The sequence below is a fragment of the Cricetulus griseus genome, chromosome X (genome assembly GCF_003668045.3).
Source record: "Cricetulus griseus strain 17A/GY chromosome X, alternate assembly CriGri-PICRH-1.0, whole genome shotgun sequence".
NCBI lineage: Eukaryota > Metazoa > Chordata > Mammalia > Rodentia > Cricetidae > Cricetulus > Cricetulus griseus.
In genome coordinates, this window is record NC_048604.1 from 30,632,648 (window position 1) to 30,658,818 (window position 26,171).

The window sequence follows — 26,171 nt, forward strand, 5'->3', positions numbered from 1 at the left end:
AAAATTAGAAAACTTTGAGCATTTTCTCAACATTTAATGAGTTTCAGATTACAAAGCATTTTGAATTTGTGAACTGAGGATGCTCAACATATAATGTGCCTAAAACGCAAAAATTCCAGATTTATTTAGATATTTAAAGAAATGAAAAATACCTTCAGTATTGTATTTCATTCGCATATTGTTGAAATAGTCAAAAGCATTTTTTAAAGCCCATATCCTCACTATATTGTCTTGTCCAGCTGAGGCAAGTAATCGGCCACAGTGAGAAAATTTCATGGTCCAAACAGCTCCCTATGAAAACAGAAGGTTCAAAATGACTTTATAAGCTTAAGAGACATTCCTTTAACCCAACCTTTAAAGTTCTCCCATATCATACAAATAAGGTAACGCTTACTTTCCTAACACAGCTCCTAGTCACAGGTGCAATAGTGCTACAGTACCACAAAGGGAAGCTTTCAGAAGAAAGATCTGTTAGGATCATCATTTCCCATAGTTTAACCCAACAGATTTAACAACCCAGACTATGCTCACACAGTAATAAAAATGAGGGGTATTTTTTGTTACATATATGCATGCTTCTGTGTGAGCATGTGTGAGAGGTCAAAGGGCAACTCCAGGTGCCATTTGTGAGAGTCTCCAAGTGGCTAGAAATGTTATCTAGAAAAGCACAAACCACAGCTTGGAAACTTTAGTCCCTTAACTGAACATGAAGGGGGAAGAGAAAGCACTTTTATGTCACAAACAAACACTACCAGGACTGAAAAGAATAAGGCCTAGCCTACCTTAGCTGTGGTGCCTATAGCATGAGACACTTCCAAGTACCTAAATACTTTGGCCCTATTCTGCTTTTCTCTCTACAGGACATGACTACACTCTATACAAACTGAAAACATCAGAGAAGTATATTTTCAGAAAAGTATTAAGCGATAGAAGTCTTTAGTATGAAGGGCCAAATTCTATTCCAACAAATAAGATGATAACACAGACCTAGGTGTATTAAAAAGACTACCTGCGCCTGGCGTTGGTGGCGCATGCCTTTAATCCCAGCACTCGGGAGGCAGAGGCAGAGGCAGAGGCAGAGGCAGAGGCAGAGGCAGAGGCAAGTGAGTTCGAGGCCAGCCTGGTCTCCAGAGCGAGTGCCAGGATAGGCCCCAAAGCTACACAGAGAAACCCTGTCTCGAAAAACCAAAAAAAAAAAAAAAAAAAAAAAAGACTACCTGCTTATAGATTCTCAAGGAAGAAAGATTTAGTTAGAAGCAACAGTTAACTTAAGTAGCATTCATTTCTATAAAAGTCAAATACAGCAAAAAAAAAATCATTTGGATCCCAATATAATGGGCTTTTTACTTAAGTAGGTAATAAAGGTGGTCTCAATATAGTATAAGAAAATTCAGGCCGGGCGTTGGTGGCACATGCCTTTAATCTCAGCACTCGGGAGGCAGTGGCAAGCCACAGAGAAACCATGTCTCGAAAAACCAAAAAAAAAAAAAAAAAAAAGAAAGAAAGAAAATTCAGTAAGTTCTGAAATGAAAACATTGTACAAATTAAAACATTGATGCATAGTTTATTAGCACAAAAATTTAAATTTCAATGTGGCCACTATCTGCAGCTCATAGTCGCTTTGTAGTTACGGTGACACCTAGGCTTTATTTGATTCCTAATCAAGGGCACAGCACAGTTTACTTAAGTTTGAGTTTCACTACTGTCTTTCTTATGTTCCGGGATTTATTTGCAGAAACTATCTACAACACAATCTGAGTATTTTCGTCTCACATTGGTAGGCTTGATTTTCTTTTCTTTGCAGTGTTAGGGATCAGAGCAGAGCCTCACATATATGAAGGAAAACACTCTACCAAGCCACATCCCCAGTCTGGTACTTTTGAAACCTGAAACAATATAAACCTCTACCTATATCTTGGCTGAAATATTTGTTTAAATTATGGTTGGGGACATTTAAAATATTTTTACAAGTGATAGACTGTTTTTTACTTTAAGTGCTTTAAGGTTGGTTTCACTGCATAGTTTTCTCAGTAATACAGCCCAGAGTTCATTTATTCCAAACCTCACTTTTATTTTGAGATTGGGTTGCCCTATGCAGCACAGGCTGGCCTCAATCTCATCATTCTCCTGCCTCATCCTTCAGGGTTCTTGGATTATAGGCACAAGAGACTACACTCAGCCTAAAGTGTTACTCCTTAAACAATAATTCAGAGACAAACACTACATTACCTATTCATTTAAACATATTAATATAAATTTACTGTTCTTAAGTTTGATTAGCAAAAGTACATATATTGGTAAAGATAAATTTAAATAGAAGCCTAAAAAATACCCTACCAGTCACGAAAAATCAAATGGTTGCTTACCATATGTTCACCACTAAGATCTTGCACCACTTTGATCTGATCAAAATCATAAGGTCCTTTGAAGCCATGTGCTGCCTTGAATTTAACTGGTCTTGTATATGGCATTCCTTCATCATCGCTTGATGAAGGATCATCTTGATCAGTATGAAACACTGTAGACAAAACAATAAAATTTATTAATTAATCCTTAATATATGCCTAGTTACATTAATATTTTCAAATAAATTGATCATCAAGTATACTTTGAGTAAACAGAGAAGCAAAATTTGTCTATTACTATACAACATTGGTTGAGAAAATGGAATCTAATGCTAGATTGGTTAAATTTAAGTCCAGCTGTGATTTATAATCTGCACGACCATAGAGAAGTTACTCAATCTTTCTAGACCTCTCAGCTTTCTCATCTATAAAAGGAGGATAATGTTGATACTCACTTCATTATGAGATTAAATTAATTAAAATTTAGGTTAATTGTTAGAAGACTATCTGGTATTGTATGAGTACTAAATGCACTTATTAATAAAAACAAATGAGTACAGTAATTACAAAGGCACAGTTAACTACAGTCTCTGAAAATTAAGAAAATCTATTTTTAAGTTATGTATTGTGCATACATGTGCATGCCATGAGGTACATATGGAGAGAGGGAGGGAGGGAGGGAGGGAGGGAGGGAGAGAGAGAGAGAGAGAGAGAGAGAGAGAGAGAGAGATTGTGTGTGTGTGTGTGTGTGTGTGTGTGTGTATGTGTGTATACACGTGCATGTATGAGGGTGGATGAATGCACTCGCCTTGGCACAAAAGTAGAGACAGATCAGAGGACATTTTTTAGGGAGTGGTTCTAGCCTTACACCTTCTTTGGAGCAGGGTCTCCCTTGTTCATTTCTGCTGCTGTGCTACATGCTGCAGACTAACTGGCCTGTGAACTTGAGGGTAATTCTCCTCTATCTCCTCTATAATCATAAAAATGTTAACATTACAGATGCACACTATAGCATCTAGCAGTTACCTGCGTTCCAAGGAACCCCATCCAGCTTGCATGGCAAGTACTTTTACCCAATGAAACAATTTTCTGGTCCCAAGTTTACCCAATTAAAAAAACAGTTTTAAAAATCTATTTATTTTTATGGGTATGAATATTTTGCCTCCATGATTGTCTGTGTACTATGTGTGCGCCTGATGCTCATGGAAGCCAGAAGAGGGTGTCAGATCCCCTGAAACTAGAGTTACAGACAACTCCAGGCTGCCATGAGAGTACTGGGAAATTATACATGGATTCTCTGGAAGAGCCAGCTAGTGTTCTTAACCACTAAGCCATTTCTCTAGTCCCTTAAAAATATTTTTAAAAGCCAATGACACAAAACCAATTTATACCTAATCACTGTACAGTAAATCCTTCAAGGCTGTTATAATCACAAAACACTGAACCAATTCATACTTAAAAGTACACATTTATCTTTCTTCATATTCATAAAACTAAGTGAGACACTCGTGATTTAATAAAATCACGAGTTATAAAAGTTTATTATATTAATTGATATAGAGTGCTTCTTTTAAGTGACTAGCTAAATTTAGAAAATACACATTAGCCAAGGTTGGTGGTACATGCCTTTAATCCCAGCACTGGGAAGCAGAGGCAGGCGGATCTCTCTGAGTTCGAGGCCAGTCTGGTCTCCAGAGCGAGTGCCAGGATAGGCTCCAAAGCTACACAGAGAAACCCTGTCTCGGAAAAAAAAGGAAATTCACATTAATGGACTACTCAGGTAAAATGCCCTCATTTTACTGACCTTCATCTCTTACACTTTTAACTTTATTTATAGCACGTTCACCATATTCCTCAGCAAGATGCTTTGCTCTCTTTACTGATTTTCCAAGGAATTTCTTTAGTTGAGTCCTAAAGAAAAAGATATAAAATTGTATTGACATAATCGTGCAAGGTGAACTATCCACAGACAAACTTAAGAGGTATCTTAAAACATTAATAGTAGGTATTCAAGTTCTCAGATTCCTTGCTTTTTCTAAAAATTATTTTGTGTACATTAGTATTTTGCCTGCAGATATGTCTGTATGAATTACAGATACTTGTGAGCTGCCATGTGGGTGCTGGGAATTGAACATGGATCCTCTTAACCACTGATTCTTTGTTTTATTGAATAAACATATTCAAGTCAATATCCTTCAAAGACAATATCTATGAATATAATTTCTCACAATTAACAGGTATTATATAATCTAGAGCCATACCTTTCAAGTGAGAATAGTAAGTGACTGGCAATGGAGGACTGGAGGGGGTCATGGTTAAGCAGATTTATGGCCCCATCACTAGACAATCTGATCTGGAGAGTTTGTGGTGAAGCCATAAATAATTAAAAAAACTGCATTAGAGACTTGTCTCTAAGAACAAATTTTATCAACAAAAAGGAAGGGTTTAAGAAGTCATTTATCTACAAAATAGAATTACTGGGAAGTCTAGGAAGACCTATTGAGTTTTCTTTTTCATCTGGGTATTCCCAGTAATAAAATTAGGCTGAGATTTCCCAGGAGACACACCCAAACACAAAGTTTCACAAGGATCAAAGCTTCTTTAAACATGATTTGATTATTCTCTTTTCAATTAAAAAGGGTTTATAAATGTCTATCAACAGCAGAATGGATAAATAAGTCTTAATAAGTGTTGGTAATAAAACAAACCCCTGTTCTTTGAATTGCCAAGCTCATATTCACCTAATGGCCTTTCCACATGTCGTTACTTCTGACTCAAACACTCCAGCACTGATTACTATTTACCCTTTAGGTCTCAGATCAAATAATCTTCTCTCAAAAATGCTTTCCTCAAGCCAAAACATGTTTTCTTGTTATAGACTTCCACAGCACCATGTACTTTTCTTTTACAGCAATCATTATAAATACAGCTACATTTTTGTGCATGATTACATATTCGGTATCTGCCCCCTCTTTTAAACAGAAGGTCTGTGAAGGTATGAGTATAATTGTCTTAACTACTGTATCCACAGTAACTAATTCCTATGTGTGGTTCATAGAAAGACTGAAATGTATTTATCTTTGGTGCTAACATGAAGAGATGTCAATGACATCTATAATAATAAAAAGCAAGCTAACAATCTACAGACAAAATTTAGTCCCTCTTTTGTAAGAAAGAAAAAATTCTAGGGCTATGGGTATAGCTCTAGGGTAGGGTGCTTGCTTAGCATGTGCTGGTCCCTAGTTTTAACTCACCAGCATTGTGAAAAAATTATAGAGAATCTTGCTAATAATCTGTGACATTATTAGAAACTTTCATTTTCAATTTTATACATTTCTCTTATTATGTTCAGTCATCAGAAAACAGAGATGATAGATTATTTTTATAATGCTGGGAATTGAGCCCAGGGCTATGTATATGCTAGGTGAGCACTTTACCATTGAGCTACATCCCCAACCCTCTAAAAACCAGTTTCTAAAACCAAAATAAGGTGTTTACTCTAAAGTTATACTTTACGGATAACTATAGGTTCACTACAATGATGCTTAGTTTTAATTGCCAATTTGATACAATCTACAATCACCTGAGAAGGGAGGCTCAATAAGGAATTGTCTAGATTGGGCTGGCCTGTGAACATGTCTATGAGGGATTCTCTTGATTAATGGTAAGACTGTGGGTGATGCCATTCCCTGGGTAGGGGTCATGGACTGTTTAAGAGTGGAGCACGTGAGCTAAGCACTAAGTGCAGTATTTAATTCATTGCTCTCTGCTCTTCACTGCGGATACATTATGACTAGCTGCTTCAAGTTCCTGCTGCCTTAACAATCCTGTGAGCCAAATACACCCTTTGTTTCTTAAGTGGCTCTTATCATGGTATTTTATCACACCAACAGGAAGTGAAACTAAGATGACTACCTTTTTTTGGGTTTTGAGAGAGGGTTTCTCTGTGTAGCTTTGGAGCCTGTCCTAGACCTTATTCTGTTGACCAGGCTGGCCTCCAACTCACAGAGATCCACCTGCCTCTGCCTTCCAAGTGCTGGAATTAAAGGTGTGCACCGCCACCTCCTGGCTTCAAGCCCTTCTGCCTTTTTTGGTTTTTTTTTGGGGGGGGTTGTTTTGTTTTTTAGAGATAGGGTTTCTCTGTGTAACAGTCCTGGAACTAACTCTGTAGACTAGGCTGGCCTCGAACTTACAGAGATCCTAGCCGAGAAGACATTTAAATCATTATAGATATGATCTTCTAAAATATAGACTTTTTGTTTTGTTTTTGTTTTTTCAAGACAGGGCTCATCTATGTAGCCTTGGCAGTCCTGAAACTAGCTCTATAGACGAGGCTGGACTTGAGCTCACAGAGATTCTGCCTACCAAGTGCTAGGATTAAAGGTGTGTGCCACTACGCCCAGCTATACACTTACATGACTTCAAAATGGCACTAAATATTCAATAGATTTCTTTTCACTGATGAATAGGGTCAGTTACCATTCATATTCTCAGGGTACTTTGAACAGTAATCATGTAGGCTCAATTATTAATTGCTTCCTCAGATTTTAAAACAACTTATTATGATCTAGGAAGGTTAGAACCATGGGCTAATTTTTTCTGGCTATTGGCTGCCTTATTGGTCTACCCCATCATTCAGTGCAAATATTTCTATGTTCTATGTGTATCATGGCAAGAGAAAGGGCTGGAAAGAGCTACCTTACACACAAACTATTGTGCTATGTATGGGTCCTTTTATCATTTTCTGATTACAGTCTTGCAATCAGAATATCACCTAACAGGCTTACATGCTAACTTCTATGCCATGGTTTTAGCTTCTCTGTTGCTCAGGCACTAGATGACTAGGTTTAAGAAATGATGTATGAATTAAGAATGGGACTGAATAAACCTAAATATTTTTTCTCCTAGAAAAATGAGCTTTAACAGGGCTTAGTGATGTATACCTATAATCACAACACTCAGGATAAAGAAGCAGGAAGTTGTGAGTTCACACCAGCTTGAGCTGGTGTAGAGAGCCATATAGTGAGAACTTGCTAAGAAAACCAAATTGGAACATAAATGAGCTTTAGGACATACGCTGTCTGACAACTCGACTGTATGCTTGTTTCCCGAACAATTCCTAATTCTGTGGATCCTGACAGTTGTCACTGTTAGACACTCAAGTATCATATATCTGGTGTTACAATATAGCTGCATTTTTGGCACATCTTTTCTAAATAGTCTTACTTCCCTTATTATACACAAGGGAAAAAAATTAGACTTGAGTGGATCATTCGCTTTGGACTTTACATTGCAATATTGCCAATTTAGTGACTCATGCACAATCAGACACAATCCACATGACCACCAATACACTGTGTATTTGTTGGGTTAACAGAAGAATCACATGATCATAAACCTTTCATATCACATTGTTTAGTTGTTTAAAATGAGTTTGCTTTTGACTCACCATCCTTGAGGACCTATAGGCAGCTACTGGCTACTAGAGAGAAAACACTCTTCAGTGCAGTCACTGAGAAGTTGCCCATACTCCTGTAAGTAACCCTTATTAAACTCACTGGCTAATTTAAAACGAAAGCCAAAAACAGCCATGAGGTGGTGGTACACACTTTTAATCCCAGCACTCAGAGGAGTGAGAGGTAGGATGATCTCTGTGAGTTCGGGGCCAACCTGGTCTACAGAGTAAGTTCCAGAACAGCCAGGGCTAGATAAAGAAACTCTGTCATGAAAAAAATAACAACAAAAAGACATAAAAGTAGAAGGGAAACTAGTTAGAAAGAGAAAGATAAGTAGGAATGGGGGGTACAAGAAAAGGTAAAAAAAGGGTGAATATGATGAAATACATTATATATATGAAAATATAATGAACAACATGTAAAATGTATGGTGGTAAGATGTTTTGCATTTAAAATTAGAAAACAGCATTAGGATAATATGCTAAAGAGAAAAAATAACTAATGTGGCTATAGACTTGAATCTCACATACTTTATGTAGACATATAAATAGGGTTTGGAAAGATGAAGAAAAGGGGGAAGATATCTAAGGCCAATGATGCTCTTCTCTGAATTCTAGCACCTATGATAGAAAACAATGCAAGGATGACACAATATATACTGGTCATTTATTTTATGTCAGAAGCTTTAAAGGTGACATATACAAATGGAAGAAACTCATAATCAACCAATAGAGGGGAGGGGATAATGTGGGGTAGACATTTAGCACAATTGTTAACATTTAACATCTGGAGGGAGACCCACATATTCCATTTCAAAACAACTCTCTTAAGCTGAAGGAAATTATGAGAAAGAAGTTACTGAAATTAAGAGGTAGCAGTTATGTCCAAGCAATATGGCAAGGACTGATAATCTTAGAAATTTTCTGGTAGATCAATGTGTGGTGATGGCAATTAATAGGGGCAACAGAACAAACTGGGATGGTGGTAATATAAGGTAACAGTACCATGTTAGAAGCCTTGGAATGAGTTTAACGAGGACTTTAGCAGATAAATCTCTTTAAAAGACATGCTTTATTGTCATGTAAAAGGTGGCCAAGAATATTTTTGTATTACATTTTTTATTAAAAAATAACCTGGCAATTTTCTTACTTTTCTAATAAACACTTAAAAAGAAGAAAAGACATGTAGAGTAACTCACGTTTTCTGTTTTAACCTTCCACCATCAGTATCTGTTTGTTGTGACTGTAACTTTTCTTCATCATCAGACTGTGTGGCATCATTGCTACAAGAAGGGGAAGTCATTTTAAAAGGAACCACTTCTCTTCTCAAAAATATCTTTTATGTTTATTATATAGCAACTAATCAGAATAAGAAAATGATCTTGATAAGTTTATATAACTTCAAATTAATGACTAACCAGAGAATTACTAAATGGCTTCCAATATTAAAGACTGGAATCTTAAAACAAGATGCAATGTGCAAAGTTTAAATGTATGGAATTTAATAGCTTATTAAATCCTACTATAACAAGGCTGTGTATATTAATAATAAAGTAACCTGTAGATAGCTCTTTCTTGGCCCATCAGGTATAACATAATAAATTCAATAAAAGTTCTTGCTTTTCTAGAACTTATTCCTTAAGGCCCTCATTAAATCTCACAACAAAAATCAATTGCTTTGCTCTAAAGCAATTTTCTCACTACAATACATAGTACAAAGACTTAGAAGCAAAGTTTTAGAAGACTAAGTGCTCCTCACACATGGCTTTTTAGCCTTACTGTTCTGATTCTGTCTCTACCTTAAATCATTTTAAATGACAAGAAACTAAATAGTATGAGATTTAAGATTTAGAATATTCTCCACAAGTAACTACAAAATATGACTATAACAGAGATCAAAGGTAAAGAATACATACTTGAGCCAAATTTACTTTTAGATTAAAATAGAGTGAGTTTAACTACATAGGGACAGTTGTAGTTCAGAAAGCTCAATAATCATTACCACACTGAAATGCTGCAAATGTTAAATAACATTAAGTCATACCTTACATACTCCTTTGTCCTTCTCATGATGTGTAGAGTGAGAGGATTAATACCTGTTGGTAACTTCTCTTCAGCAAGACTTAGAGGTATTTCTTCTCCAGTATCCAGGTTCTTAATCATTACACTGGCTAAAATTTCCTGGAGGTAAACATTAACTTCAAGATGACTTGCAACTTAATTATCTTAAAAATTTTTAATTATGTGCATACATGTTCTCTCTCTCTTTCTCTCTCTCTCTCTCTCCTCCCCCCCCCTCTCTCTCTCTCTCTCTCTCTCTCTGTGTGTGTGTGTGTGTGTGTGTGTGTGTGTGTGTGTGTGTGTGTGACACATAGAGGCCAGAGGTGTTGGATCTCTGGGAGCTGAAGTCACAAGTAGTTGTGAGTTGTGATGCTGGGACTCAAACTCAGGTCCTCTGGAAGAGCAATAGTATTCTTACTGCTACACCATCTCTCCAGTCCTGAATTATCTTTTTTGAGTCTACAAAATCCTTAAAATTTTAAGTTACGATTTTCTAGATATCACTACTGGCACAGTAATCTTCACATTTACTCTGAGATATAATTCTCATACCATAAAATATTATCCCTAAAACATGCAATTCAATGGTTAATAATATATTTACAGTTCTTTATTATTAAATTATAATATTTGATTACTCAAAAAGGAAATTGCTTGTATATTAGCTGTCAATCCCAGTTAATGTTTCCTCTTAGTCTCTGGTAATTGTTAAATAGTATGAGATTTAAGATCACTATCTCTCTGTTTCTACTGATTTGCCTATTCAGGACATTTCATAAATTCAATCAAAAATATATGTATAATACACATATACAAACACACACACTGTATCTGGATTCTTTCATTAGCATGCTATTCTCTCTCTCTCTCTCTCTCTCTCTCTCTCTCTCTCTCTCTCTCTCTCTCTCTTTTGGTTTTTCGAGACAGGGTTTCTCTGTATTACTTTGGAGGTTGTCCTGGAACTTGGTCTGTAGACTAGGCTGGCCTCAAACTCACAGAGATCTGTCTGCCTCTGCCTCCTGAGTGCTGGGATTAAAGGTGTGAGCCACCACCGCCCAGCAGCATGCTATTCTTAAGTTTTATCCAAATACCAATACCATATTCCTTTCAGCTGCTAAAATACATACTATTGAATGGACATACTACTTTTTATTTAAGGATTTATCCATCAATAATACATGTTTGGGATGCTTCTAATTATTTTGGCAATTATGAACAATGCTGCTGTGAATATCTGTGTACATTTTTGTGTGGTATGTTCTCATTTTATAGTATAAAAATAGGAATGGAACTGCTGGGTCAAGGTAACATTGATTAACATTTTGAGAAAATATTCAAATGTTTTCCAAAGTATAAATAAAGTATAATTTAGAAAAATATTTTATTTTAACATATTTGAGAAAGCATCTAGCTACTATGTTGGTCAGGATGACCTCAAATGAATGATCTGGTATCCTTAGCCTCCAAAGTACTGAAATTATTATTGTAGGGTGGTGGCACATGCCTTTAATCCCAGCACTCAGGAGGCAGAGGCAGGCGGATCTCTGTGAGTTCGAGGCCAGCCTGGTCTACAGACCAAGTTCCAGGACAACCTCCAAAGTAATACAGAGAAACCCTGTCTTGAAAAAACAAAAAAAAAGAAAAGAAAAAAAAAGAAATTATTATTGTGTACCACCATGTCTGGATTCCTAAGAAACAAAACAAAACAAAACAAAAAACAACCCTACTTTGGTTTAGCTCTTCATTTTGAATATATTGGCCAATAAATAAATTCTAATATTTTTTTATATGTATGGGAATTTGCCTGCATGTATGTATGTCTATGTGCCACATACACATTATTCTCATGGATGCCAGAAGAGAGCATGAGATCCCCTGGGACTAGAGTTACAGACAGCTGTAAGCCACTATGTAGAGTCTGGGAATCAAACCTGGGTCCTTTAGAAGAGTGACCATTGCTCTTAACTGCTAAGTGATCTCTCCAGACCCTCAGTCTAAAGTTTAAAGGTAATAAACCCTTATAGGTTCAGAGAAAAGGCTTAGCAGACAAAAGGACTTGTAGTCAAGACCAATTCAGATGGCCCAAGTTCAACTCCCAGGACTTACATAGTGGAATGAGAGGTCCAAGTCTTATACAAATCATCTTTTGCCCTCCACATAGGTACTGTGGCATGCATGTATCACACACACACACACACACACACACACACACACACACACACACACACACACACACACACACACACACACACACACACGGACACACACGGACACACAGGGACACACAGGGACACACAGGGACACACAGGGACACACATGCACAAAAAAAAATGTAAAAAAAAGTCTCTGAAATACTAGGTTTAGTTTAAAGCTCACCTTTTATAAAATCAGGTCGTGCTGTCTGTGCTGTCTGTGAGTGAATGGAATCTATGGCTCTATGAATGTTAACAAACATACAGCTGAGTTACAGCCCCAGATGTTTTTGCCTTTTTCTTTCTGATTTAATGTCTCAAAAAGTTACAAGGCTGGCCTTGAAATACTCTGTAGCCCAAGTAGAACCTGCACTTGTGATCCTGGGGGTTATAGGCCTGATTTATCATCAGCCCATCTTGGATTCTGCTTTTAATAAAAGTTTTCCACTTCATATGTTTGTGAAATGGCAACTTTCCATCAGAGATTCAAACTTCAATATATAAATAAAATCCCAAACTTCAAATACTCCCAATGATTGTTTTCTAAAAATAATTCGGTATATATGTCAAAATAACTAAGCATATTCAGTGTTCCTGGTATTGAAATAATGTTCAAAAAGATGGAAATGCTGATTTCCTGGACTTAATCATTATACACATCAATTTATCAAACCATGATATTACAACCCATAAATATGTACAAATGTGAGGCATCAATTAAAAAAGTGAAGTTATAGGTAACATGAAATAATAGTGTGTTAACCATTTTAAAGTGCAGCTCAGGGTCATTATGTACACTTATAGTGCTATGCAACCAACACCACATTCCATCTCTAGAACTTTCTCATTTTCCCATTATGATTTTTACGTTTTATGTTTTTAAGAACAAAAAAATTGAATTCTACCTCATCAGTGAGCTCTCTCCCAGAGTTGGATCTAGGTCTTTGAGGGCCCATCACTTCACCTGCTACTGTCTGCACTTCAGGTTCTTTTCCATTTTCCTAAAATTGTAATTGTATAAACAGATTGGATCAATTTCTATAAATTTTAATTATTCAGTTCCACGCACACTTCTACAAAATTCTACAAATCAGAAAATAGAGCTTACTGAAAATTTAAAATAATGATTCCATTTTAGTCCTTTATTATTATTATCTGCATGTTGCTAGAAACAAAAGCTACCAAAGCACATGAAATTGTGCCTTGGTAGTATATTAAACAAATACATGTTTTATTTGAACCCATCTAAAACGACAATTCTCTATTAAGATTGGAATTAATTCAGGCCATATGTGGATATTGCTAAAGAAGGGTTAGGACAACTTTTGTTTATGTAAAGACTAGACAACAAACATGTTAACATGTTAAAAATACTGTTGTTGCTGCATTTTCTTCTGCATTGAAAAAACACAATACTTTAAAAAGGCAAACACCATGTTGATCCTCCAAAAACAGACGGATTGTGAGCTAGATCTACTGCATTGTTAAAACAAGATAGTAATGTGCTCTCTGTCTCTCTCTCTTTCCCCCTCTCCTTTCCCCTCCCTCCCCCTCTCTCTTTCTCTCCCTCTCTGTCTGTCTCTTCCCCTCCCTTTCCTCTCTCCTGCACCTCTGGTCCCTGGATGCTTGTCTCTCCCCTCCCCTTTCTCCTTTTTATGAAAGACAAAAGAGATGGTAATGTTACATTTCCAGACCTGTTAACCTTCCCCATCTCAGCTACTATTTAAATTAAATTACCCCGAGTTCCAGAATTTCACTGTGGTAAAACGTTATGCACTTCTTTTTGGATAGCCCACAGCTTAGTACATGAAATAGTTTATTTCTAGGAAAAGGAACTTGTAATATTAAAAATAGAAGCATCTGTTTTTAAAAATACCTATAATCTGCCACACACTTGGCATACATTAACACATTTCATTCTTGCAGAAAACCTTCAAAGCAGATACTTTTCCCTTGTGGGGCATCTTAAAAATCAGATGCTAAATAGCTAGCTAATCTCACCAGTTAGTAGCCAAGCTAGAAAAGGAAGTGAGGTGGTCAGGCATAGGGGACAAAGAAATATTTGGCCTAGAGAAGAAAAAAAGGCTTCAATCATTAAGCCAGCTAGTTGCATAAAGTTTGAATAACCCTGTATCAAATATAATAGTAATTCACCAACCTGGGCAGTAACTATTTTATCTCCACTTGTAGCACTTGCCAAATCAAGAGACGGCTGGGAATCTCTAACAGTACTCTCTGAAGCCACATTTGTAGCAAGGAGAGAATCAGATGGAATGTTGTCCTTGGCTACTGCAATGATAATAAAAATAATAATTTCATGCACACATATTCAAAAATAATAAAGAAGTGATTTAACCTTTATTTAATTTTTGTAACAAGCTTCTGGGAACAATGACTTCTATTATTCTTGTTTTCTTTATTAAAAAATCCTTGATTCAAATGAATCATTTAACTTCTTCAAGACTACACAGTTTATACATTCAAAGATACAGGATTTGAATTCAGACGTTTTAAGTCTTCCACTCCTATTTTCTTTCTATCACTGCCACACCAATTCTTAGAGGGTAAGAAATGGGAAAGTCTGGAGTAAAATTATTTTAACTTGTGACTAGTATACCTTTCAACTTTTGTCAACTTACTGAAGAAGTAACTTATATATTGTAGCTATCAGAGTGGTCTTTCTTTCTTTTTTTTTTTTTTTTTTTTGGTTTTTTGAGATAGGGTTTCTCTGTGGCTTTGGAGGCTGTCCTGGAACTAGCTCTTGTAGACCAGGCTGGTCTCGAAGATCTGGTCACAGAGATCCACCTGCCTCTGCCTCCCGAGTGCTGGGATTAAAGGCGTGCGCCACCAACGCCCGGCTTCAGAGTGGTTTTTCTTTAGCACAAAGTGAAACGTAAGCAGAAAACTTAGCTAAGAATCAGCAAATGCCTATGTTGGAGGTCCATGGTAGCCTGGATGACATAAAAGGCCCCTATCTTACCTCTCCCCCACCCAAAGCAGGAAAGTTAAGTGTCAACTCTCATGTTTCCCAACCAAAACATTTCTCAATTAATACTTGCCATCCAGATCAGGTGTTTTATAAGCCTCAAACTCCAGTTCACTTTTCTTTTTTCTTGGTGGGGGCGCAGGTCGGGCTGGAGGTGGGGGTCTAGGAGGTGGGAAATTCGTTGGTGGCGGTGGGCGTGCAGGAACAGGCTTCTTTGTACTGGCTACTATATCAGGTTCTGGAGTAAGGTGCCTTGGGGGTTTGGCAGGAGCCACTTCTTCGGCAGCAGCAGCACAATCTTTAGTAGATAAAGAGTCTGAGCAGGCAGGATCTAGATCGTCACTTTCTTTGACTTCCATTGCTTCCTTGTTCAACATTTCAGTTTCCAGCTCAGAAACATCAAGCTTCTCAGCTGAACTTACTTCAGTTAAATCAGAAGTTTGATCCTCTGTCTTCTCACAGGTGTCATCAGAAGGCAAACATATTTGTGTTTCTAATTCGGTTTCTTCAAATTGATTTGAACTGTCTGCCTTTTCAGAATCTTGTTGTAGTTCCTGCTGTATGGATAATAGTCCAGGTATGTTACTAAAGTTTGTGCCAGCCATAGAAGTACTGGCAATAGCCTGATCAAAGAGTCCTTTTTCTTTGGAATCCAAAGAGTCATCTTCCAATTGTACTACTTTCTGACTTTCCTCAATAATACTTTCAATTATCTAATGAAAGGTAAAAAAATAAAAATAATGAAGCTATTTACAATAACAAAATAATAGCTAATTCAATATATGACAGGCAATGTCTGTAACACTTTACTGATTTTAATCTTTACCACAAATATCTGAAGTTTTGCCCTTTTATCTTCATTTTACAAATGAAGAAACTAAAGCATACATGGACCAAGTGATTTGCCCAATGTTTTCAAGTTGGTTAGTGATTTAAAAAAAGTGGCATAAACCCTTGAAATTTGCTTCCAGAATCTATATGCTTACCCATTGTAGTAGGGCATCTGTGTTATTATATAGTCATAAAAGTTCAATAAACCCTGTAAGATGAGCCATATGTCTTCTCATGAAGATTCCAAATGTCAAGAGTTTATTTACATAGTTCTGCCAAACTAGCTGCAATAACTCCCTGCTGTCTCTAGTTAACAAAAACATGAGAACAAAATCCACCCAGGATTAGAATTTAACTTGTGTCAATCTAAACTTAAGACTACATCAGAAAAGTCAGCAGATGCAAGGAGACGAACACACTTAAATCAGTTATAAGGCTTCATTCCTCAGACTGAGGGCAGGTCTATGAATAGAGCTCTGACATCAGCCCACATTGCTCCTTTTCCCCGTATTTCTTACTTCTAAGTGAAAAATACACAGAGGTGGTCTATGTCTTCAAGTAACATTTAGAAGAAAATATATCCTCTACCCAGTCTAGTCATTACTAACACATTTATATTCCCTGATCCACTCATTCTTCTACCTTACCAACTCTGGATTCTGTTTTCTTAATTATCCAGCTCCAGTAAGTTAACAGAATATGTCACAGCTTTTTTACAATTCCATACTAGTAGAACTGGCTGTCATTGCTGTTCTGTAAGATTGGCCCTTGATGTCCCAGAATATATTACAAGTAATAGTTTTTTCTTTATCTTGAAAGTTTTAGTGCTAGAAAGTACCTCGTTTTCACCACATATAATATTAACTGCGGTCCACAATGTTCATCATATTTGGCATTTAATCAGCATTGGTGACTTTAGTGGTAAGTCAGATAACAATGGGTGTGAAAATGAATAAAAGGGATCACTGTGGAAGAGGAAGTGGAAAGGGTGTAAGAGCCAGAGGCAGTAAATGACTACAAGGAAACGGACTTCAGGGTGCAGAAGGGCAACTCAATGAACAATGTGTGCATATAAGATCAGTGCAAGCTCAAGTTTGAACAAATACTAACATGAAGAGAGGTTGTGGACACAAAGTTCTACCCCTAGCCCAGAAGCTTCCGGCAACTGACAACTGTGTGAAGAGAGCGGGTCAGTCTTTAAAGACTGTAGCCCCTGGTAAGTTGACTGTGCTCCAGTAGAAGACCATACATCCAAGAATATATGGGCAACACAAATAGGATTTGATTTTTTTTCCTTTTTTTAAAGACACAAAGTTTGATGGGAAGGGAAAGGGGTGCATTTGGGAGGAGCTGGGGGAAGGGTGAATGTTTTCAAAACACATATGCAATTCTCAAAGAACTAACTTAAAAAAAATGACTAAAAAGCAAAGACATAGAGTACATATATAGGGTATAGTTCCTGGTTAGCAATACACATTTTTCAGTCTGTTGATGATAGATGCCTTCCATACCTATTTATGGTGCCTAATTCTTGTCAATTTTTTATGGATTTGGAAGCAAGGAAAAGGGGAAAAAAGAAAGTAGAACTAAAAGCAGCAAAGATATGATGGTGCTGTTGTACTTTTTACATCAAAGCATGCTGCTTTCTTAGTGATTGTAAAATGAAACCCAGATAGTTTAGTACGTCATAGGCATTCTCATAACTTGGACTTATTAGACTCACCTCCAAACACTGCACATTCCCCAGCCCTAAGCCACTGGGAATGTCCTTCCTCTTAATCTCTGCCTGCCAAAATTTTATCTATTCACCACAAATCAGTTCACATATACTTTTCCCATAACATTATCTCCGTTCCTACTGTCAAATAAGAGAGCGTTTCTCCTTGTATTTTTATATTTTATAAAATTAATGTAACATTTATTACATTTATTTTAATCTACATTCCTTATTTTCTTTTTGACATATGGTTGTATGCAGGCTGGCTTCAAACTCCTGATGTAGTTGAGTATGACCCTGAGTTTTTCTGATTCTTTTGCCTCTACAACCCAAGTGCAGAGGTTAGAAGTTTGTGCCACCATGTCTGGTTATGCTTAATCAAATTCCTCTACTAAAATGTAAGATACTTCTGAGCAGGGTAGTTAGTATTATATGCCTATGGTCTTCAACAATTAATACTTAATTAATCTTAAAGGGCTAGAACTTTAAAAGAGTATTAAGCCTCACTTTATGTCCCACAGAATTTTCTTACTACTTTTTCAGTTTCTACTTAAACTCTTCTTCAAATCACCTTTTGGGTATTAACTATAGACAGGATAAATTGTAAGTAAGTAACTGATTTTTAAAGGGGGGTAATTACAAACTGGGGTAGTGATGAATGCCAGTAATCCTAGCATTTGAGTGGCTAAAGGAGGAGGAAGGGAGAAATACAGTAAAAAGAACAAGTTTCAACAATAAAAATGGCTAAATATGTTTTAAAATGTTTAGAGGAAGCATAGTAATGATGAAATATGAAGGACATATAAACATGGTAAGAATAAAATGTAGAATATAAAATTCTACCTACATTGTAATTGGCAAGAAATAAATATATACAAATGGTTGAGAACCAAGAATGAATGACGAAAAAAAAATAAAAAACAAAGAATCTGTTCCACTGTAGAATTGTGAGTTTTTTCCTATTTTTAAAAACAATTCTTCTCTATATGCTAACACAAAGAACACCTCTTCTCCCTAAAGGTGTTTTTCTCTTTTATAGTGAAAGGTATGACCAATATTAAATTTCATAGTTTGTTATATTTATAAATTTTATAAGGGTAGAATAGCATTCTCCACTGACAGCAAATTTGCCACAAATCCATTCCAGATACAGAGACATCTTTGGTTGTTATGACTAAAGGGTGGAAACAATGCTATTGGTGTTCAGGTAGGTAGAAAAATCCTACAGTGCACACAATAGTTGCTGCTTCTCTTCACAACAATGAATGTGAGGAGTGTTACTGTTGGAGAAGCTGAGGTAGAGAATGAGCTGTTTTGCTGGGCTGTAGAAACTTCTGGCTAGCACAGTGCTCATGGCCCAGAAGATACTCAAAATTTGTATAAAGTAAATGAATATAAATATCTTTTTCCTTGGAATTTATGCTGATATTACAAATAGTCCATTTTACAATGCTCATTTTTTAAATTGTATATGTGAGTACTACATGCAGAGGCTAGATAAGAATACCCTGTGTCTTCCTCAATGCTATCTACCTTATTCCTTTGAGACGGGGTTTGTCACTGAACCTGGTTAGCCTCCTGGCTTACAAGGCCAGGAAACTCCTGTTGGGGTAAACCTATATCCATTCCTGCACTTCCAAACACAAACACACATGGTCATGACTAGCTTTTTGTGTACATAAATTCTGGGGATTTGAACTCAGGTCCTCCAAGCTTAAACAGCAAGTGTTTTGCCCACTGAGATACCATGCCAGCCCCAGGCACAAAATATGTATCTTGCATTCAGTCTCTCTTCTTGTGAGCTAACTTCTGGAGCTTCACATCACTGATTATTTAAAAGGCACCAAGGACTCTATCAGTGTAAGGACTTCCTAAGATATCGTAATTTGCTACAATAAGCCTTTCAGTATCTGTAAATTCTATTTTTGTTATTAATGTTTTAAGATAGAGTCTCACTATATAGCCCTGGCTGTCCTGGAACTCGCTAAGTAAACCAGGCTGGCCTCAAATTCATACAGAACTACCTGCCTCTGACTCCAAGTGCTGGGATTAAAGGTGTGCAACACTATGCCTGGCTCAGAACGTGTAACTTTTAATAGTAAAGTCAAGATTAGGAACTTGTAAACCAATATATACAATTGTATTTTGCTGCTGGTGTTATTGTTTTGATTTTTGAGACAGAATCTCCCTTTGTAACCCTGGCTGACCTGGAACTCACTATATACATCATGTTCTCCTGCCTTCTAACTGCTGAGAATAAAGGCCTGTGCCATAGCACTTAGCCATATTAAACAAACAGAGAACTGTTTCAAGGATAAACTACCAAGTAGATGATGACATGACTTCTAAAAAGCCCAATGTGCCTTCTACCATAAAGCTGTTGATGCAAAAAAACATTTGCTAAAACGATTAGTATGTACAGAACAATATGCTGAAACAATAGAGAAAACATTCTATTTAAATGCATCATATAAATTTGATATCCTCTATAAACTGAAGTTGACATTTTATCTTTCCAACCTTTTTAGATACATCTTGTCTCAGTTCTTGTACAGAGGACTCCTTTTCAGCTTTGTATGCCGTATTCTCTGTTTCCTGTTTAAAGAAAGAAAGAAACAGACCAAATGATGGCTTTTATTTAAAAGTCTCCTCAAAAGGGGTGCAAAAGGGGAAATATAGCATTCATAAATCAAAGAACACATGAGATTGTGCTTAAAAGCTAAAACAAGAAAATAATAATACTAAACAAAGCAAAGAAACAAGAGAAACCAACAGTATTATGCCAACCATGACACTTTGATTTACAAAAATAAACATCAGCAAATTTGTATTTTTTTCCTTTTAAATGTGAAAAACTGAGCCTAACTTTCAGCAAAGAAGATTTATTTTTATTTTTATATGTATGGGTATTCTGCCTGGGTACATGTATGAACACAATTTGGATGGCTGTAGAGGCTAGAAGGCACTGGATCCCCTGGAATTGGGGTTGCAAATAGTTATGAGCTGCCACGTGGGTTCTGGGAACCAAACCTGGGTCTTCTGAAAGAGCAGGAAATTATCTTAATTTTGAACCATCTATCCAGACCCCTGAGCTTATCTTTTAAACATTAAATAGCTAATAGAGGGCTGGTGAGATGGCTCAGAAGGTAAAAGTGCTTGTTACAAGTCTGACCACCTGAGTTCAGTTCCTGGAACACACAGCATGGAAGGAAAGAACCAATTCCTACAAGTTGCCCTCTGATCTCCAGAGTTGAGCCTTAGCATGCATGTGCCCCCAATAATAATAATTTTTAACTTAAAGCATTTAATAGACGATAAGAACTCTGGGTATCTTAGTAGCTAGAAAACAAAGGATCAAAAATATTTTCCCTGGGGCTAGAGAGATGGCTCAGTGATTAAGTGCCCCAGGCTGGCCTTCCAGAGGACATAAGTTCAATTCCTAGAACCCAAATGGTGACTCACAACACAATACTCTGAGACTTCAGTTTTAGGGGATTCTAATGCCTTCTTCTGGCCTCTGCTGACACCAGACATGCAAGTGACACACAGACATACACACAGGCAAAACACCTACACATATTACATAAACAGATGTTAAAAACTTTCCAAAAGTATTATTCTATAAATATATAAAAATAAAAATCTCATGATACAGAAAAACATATTCTGAGAATATTTTTAAATTCTATATGCTTTAGATAAAAAGAAGCAAAATAGCTGGGCAGTGGTGATGCACGCTTTTAATCCCAGCACTTGGGAGGCAGAGGCAGGCAGATCTCTGTGAGTTCAAGGCCAGCCTGGTCTACAGAACTACACAGAAGCCGTCTCAAACCCCCCCCAAAAAAACAAACCCCCCAAAACAAAAAGAAACAAGATTAAACCAGAAGTTAAATTAAGTTTCTCAAAACACTAAAAGATGGAAAACATTAAACCCACCAAAATACATATAAACCTATGTATACATTTGTATGTTTGTTATAAAGGCAGACATGCATACTGCATTGCTGCTAGAAAAATTAGAGTAAAATAATAGTGTTGTGAATTTGCAAATTTGCTTTTTACATTCATAAAAGTACAGCAATTTGAACGCTACTATTGATATAAAGGAGTATCAATTCATAATTCTTATACATCACAGAGCCTATTAGAGGAAGTCTGCTATAATAACTTTCATAGACAAATGATATAAGGCATATTAGATTATATGTATTAAGATACTTATATGAGTATCAGAATTATTTGTATGAATATTAATTCCATGATGAAGTTTTGCTGAAGATTACTACTGATTAGTATAATTAAGTCAATATTCTACTGAAATTTTTATAGCCTTGAAACATTTTCAATATCAAATTTGTTTCTTTGGATTCCTCTTTAATATTTGGGGAATAGTATTAATTTTATAATAGAATCTGATAAAGGATCATTACTCTCCCATGGAATCTTAAGTATTAGGTAAAATCTAAACTCTCCCACAGCCCCCAAGGGTTTAACATGATATGGTCTCTCCTACACACTTGATAGCTCATGTACTTCTCACCGCCCCCCAATACCTACAGTTCAGTGAACCCTTGCTATTAGGGTTCAAGTGACATTTTTGTCATAAAGGCTTGCCTGGCCATCGTTTAAAAATCACACTCATTTGCTTTTATGTGTATGTGTATATGTATGTGTGTATGTTAGTGGAGAGACATGGGAGACTGGAATAGGAGGATTAAACAGGGAAGAGAATGTAAGAGACAGGTAAGAGAGAGAATATGGGAAGGGACAATTAACACTAAAGGTCATATAGAAACAGTGCCCTGACTAGATATCTTTCATTGCCAAGTAATACCACCAACACCAGGAGTGGGCTATATCTAGTTGAGTCATTGGCCAAAGAAGGCCCCAAACATTGGCTACTGCCAAGGCTATTGGCTGCATTCCACAAACTGATGGTAAGACCCTATTGCTGAAGACAGTACTTACAAATCTCAGTGAACACAGAGAAATCAAGCTGGTGCCTACCTAGCGCCTTCACCCCTACTGACTAGTGCTTATGGTACTCTGCATGCTACCAGGAAAAAGGCAACCAGTTACAAAACTTGTGATCTACAATGGTGACCTGACTGCAAGATATGCTGTACAATAGTGGCACAAACATGGGGTAACCCACAACTCTGACTGAATTTAAGACCTACTCCAAAAGATGGAAACCATGCCTGACATTCTCTAACAGCTATGAATGGGTCTAGAGGAAAACAAAATACTATTGTACTGCTAAAAAAAAAAAGCTATAGCAATAAACTGATGCCCAATGAAATTTTGTTATACCCATAGATCAGTGCCTCAGTCATATCAGCCATTATCAGAGAAGCTTCCTCTTGGAGTAGATGGTAACTAACAGACCCACAACTAGACAATGTGAAGAGAGTAAAAGGTTTTGGAACACTCCTAAATGGGAAGTCTTCATCAAACCCTTCCCCTCAGGGCTCAGGGAGCTATGCAGAAGAGGGGGCGGAAAGACTGAAATAGCAGAGCTGATTGAAGACACCAAGAAAATTGTGTCTTCCAGATACAACAGGCCTGATGCACATATGAATTCACAGAGCACAGGCTCAAGTCAGAGACATAATGACCACATCAACTCTTATAAAGGAAAACATTAATTGTGGTTGCTCGCTTCTAGTTTCAGAAGTTCAGTCCATTATCATTGTTAGTATTTAGGCATCTAAATGCCTTTAGGGTTCTGAAAAGATACACCCTCTGCTGCTGCCACTAAGAGCACCACCTGTGCCTATTCAATATGTTCCCTTTAAAAAGGGCCCTGCCCAACTCCCATCCTCTTTGTCTTCCTCCCACCCTGTACCTCTGCCTCTCTTTCCTCTTTCCCACTGCTCCTGCCCCTGGAGAATGGTCTCCCCCTCCCCTTTCCCCCTTTATGATCCTTTTCCCTAATTAAAAAACCCTCTGCTTGAACCCTGTCACATGGTGTCTTTATCTCTCACACCACTTTATTATTATTATTTTTTAGATTTCAATCCCAGTTCCCCCTCCTTCCTCTCCTCCCGCACCTCCATTCTCCCCCTCCTCTCATCTGCTCCTTGGAGAAGGTAAGACCTCCCCTAGGAAATCTACTAAGTCTGTCCCATCATCTTGTTGAGGCAGGACCAAGGCACCTCTCCCCCCACACACCCCTGTGTCTGGGGAGTTGGGAGAATGAGAAGGGGAGAAGAGGAGGGGTGAGGAGGTCATGAGGGACCAGGAAGTTTGAGTTGGGGGAAGAATAGAGGAGATCAAAAAAAGAGATACCATAATAGAGAGAGTCATCATAGGTTTAAAGAGAAATCTGGCACTAGGGAAATGTCCAGAGATCTATAAGGACAGCAACTAACAATCTAAACAATAGTGGAGAGGCTACCTTAAATACCCTTCTCCTAATAATGAGATTGATGACTACCTTATACATCATCCTAGAGCCTTCATCCAGTAGCTAATGGAAACAGAAACAGACACCCACAGCTTAACAATGAGCTGAACTCTGGAATTCAGTTGCAGAGAGGGAGGAGTGATGAGCAAAGAGGTTAAGGCCAGTCTGGAGAAACCTACAGAAACAGCTGACCTGAACAAGAGGGAGCTCATGGGCCCCAGACTGATAGCTGGGAAACCAGCATAGGACTGACCCAGACCTCCTGAACATGCATGTCAGTTAGGAGGCCTCGGCAATCTATGGGGCCTCTAATAGTGGATCAGTATTTATCCCTAATATAAGAATGGACTTTTGGAGCCCATCTCACATATAGGGATACTCCCTCAGCCTAGATGCATGGGAGAGGGCCTAGGCCCTGCTCCAAATGATATGACAGACTTTGAAGATTCCCCATGGAAGGCCTCACCCTTCCTGGGGAGCAGAAAGGGTTTGGGATAGATGGTTGGTGGAGGGCAGGGGAGGAGTGGAGGGAGAGGGAACTGGGATTGACATGTAAAACAAGCTTGTTTCTAATTTAAATAAGTAAATAAAAAGAAAAAAAAGATATTTGTAGATGAGGATCTGGAGAGAACTTGGTAGTAAAAAGCACTTCCTGATCTTCCACAGGACCTGAGTTGAGTTATTTGCACCCATATTTGATTGGCTCACAGCTGTCTATAACACTAACTCCCGTGGTTTCAATGCCCTATTCTAGCCTCTGTGTAGTAAATACACACAGAGATGCACACATAAAAATAAATCTTTAAAAAGGATAGTGGTAGATACATCACTCATACATAAAACATACTCCATAGCCTCAGTAAATATACATGTATGTACAATACTAAGCAATGAAAATGAACACAATGCTGATAAATAGAATTCTGAGGTATCTCAATGCTTTCTGCTAATTTCAAAGCAACACATACTATGTGATTTCATTTATAGATTATCTTTCAAAATGACAAAATTACAGAGATGGAAAGCCAATTTGGAGATGATGTGAGGTGTTGGTATCATGTTAAATATAAAGTGGCAGCACAAGGCAGATGTTGATGACATAGCTCTGCATCTTGGTTGTGGTGGTTACAGAAACATCCACACACAAAATACTGACATAGGATTATACATTCACACTGGACCAATGCTAAATTCTAGCTTTTGATACTGTCCTATAATTAAGTCACAACCATTGGGGAAACTGGCTGAAGGACACACAGGACTTCTTCATGCTATATTTGTAGATTTCTGTGACTCCATACTTATCTTGAAATAAAAAAGTAAAAAGGGAACAATATCCAATCTCATATTTATTTACTACATATATTACATTTGCTATCTAATTGTAGTCAAGTAAGGACAGTCTTTAATTACTGGCATGAAGTAGATTCTCCAAACCTATTTGTTATACCTATAAATACTTTAGAGCCAAGTGGCTTTGAAAACCTCCAAGCATAAAAAGCAATCACTTCCAGATATGGAGACTAGGAAGGAAGGGTGAGGAATAGGAGGAAAGGCTCTTCTCACCATGTATCTTTTGCTCTATGGACATTTAAACCATTTATATGTATTATTTTTAAAACATGTTTTATGGAAATATTAAGTACAAAATATTTTTTATAAAACACAAGAAAGAATTATAATAGAATCTTTCTTAAGCATCCAGTTGAAGAAAACAGAAAAGCTTTCAAGTCTCTTGTAAATTATTCTCATTTTCCCTAATGATTTCTCCTCTGAGAAATGATAGCCTAAATTTTATTTATCATTGCTTTGCTTTCTTTCCAGTTTGGCCATATTTATGTTTCCTTTTCATTCTTTTTGTTTGATGGAGACAGGGTCTCATGTAGAACAAGATGGCCTCAAATCCACTATGTAAACAAAAAATGACTTTGAATTTTTTTATTCTCCTGCCTCCACATCTCTAGTGCTGGGATTATAGGCATGAGCCATTGCTGTGGAATAATCCTTTTGTACACTGTGAAGAGATATTGTTCTCATTGGTTTCATAAAGATCCAACTGGCCAATAGCTAGGCAGGAAGAGGTTAGGTAGGAGAGCTGGACTGAGAGAACACTGGGAAGAAGGAGGGTGGGGTCACCAGTTAGATGCAGAGGAAGCAGGAGATGAACATACCATG

General features: G+C 37.2%; 1 protein-coding gene across 3 annotated transcripts in view; it reads right to left on the minus strand.

Annotated features, from left to right (window-relative positions):
- Wdr44 (WD repeat domain 44) overlaps positions 1-26,171 on the minus strand; it is a 93,212-nt gene that overhangs the window by 30,833 nt on the left and 36,208 nt on the right. For all 3 annotated transcript variants that reach the window (XM_027431945.2, XM_035449982.1, XM_035449983.1), the window contains 9 exons: positions 20,108-20,182; positions 15,113-15,752; positions 14,212-14,342; positions 12,959-13,054; positions 9,845-9,981; positions 9,000-9,083; positions 4,150-4,256; positions 2,367-2,518; positions 153-291 (listed from right to left, as the gene is read on the minus strand). In XM_027431945.2, the coding sequence (XP_027287746.1) occupies positions 153-291; positions 2,367-2,518; positions 4,150-4,256; positions 9,000-9,083; positions 9,845-9,981; positions 12,959-13,054; positions 14,212-14,342; positions 15,113-15,752; positions 20,108-20,182 (1,561 nt within the window). The remainder of the gene's footprint in view (positions 1-152; positions 292-2,366; positions 2,519-4,149; positions 4,257-8,999; positions 9,084-9,844; positions 9,982-12,958; positions 13,055-14,211; positions 14,343-15,112; positions 15,753-20,107; positions 20,183-26,171) is intronic.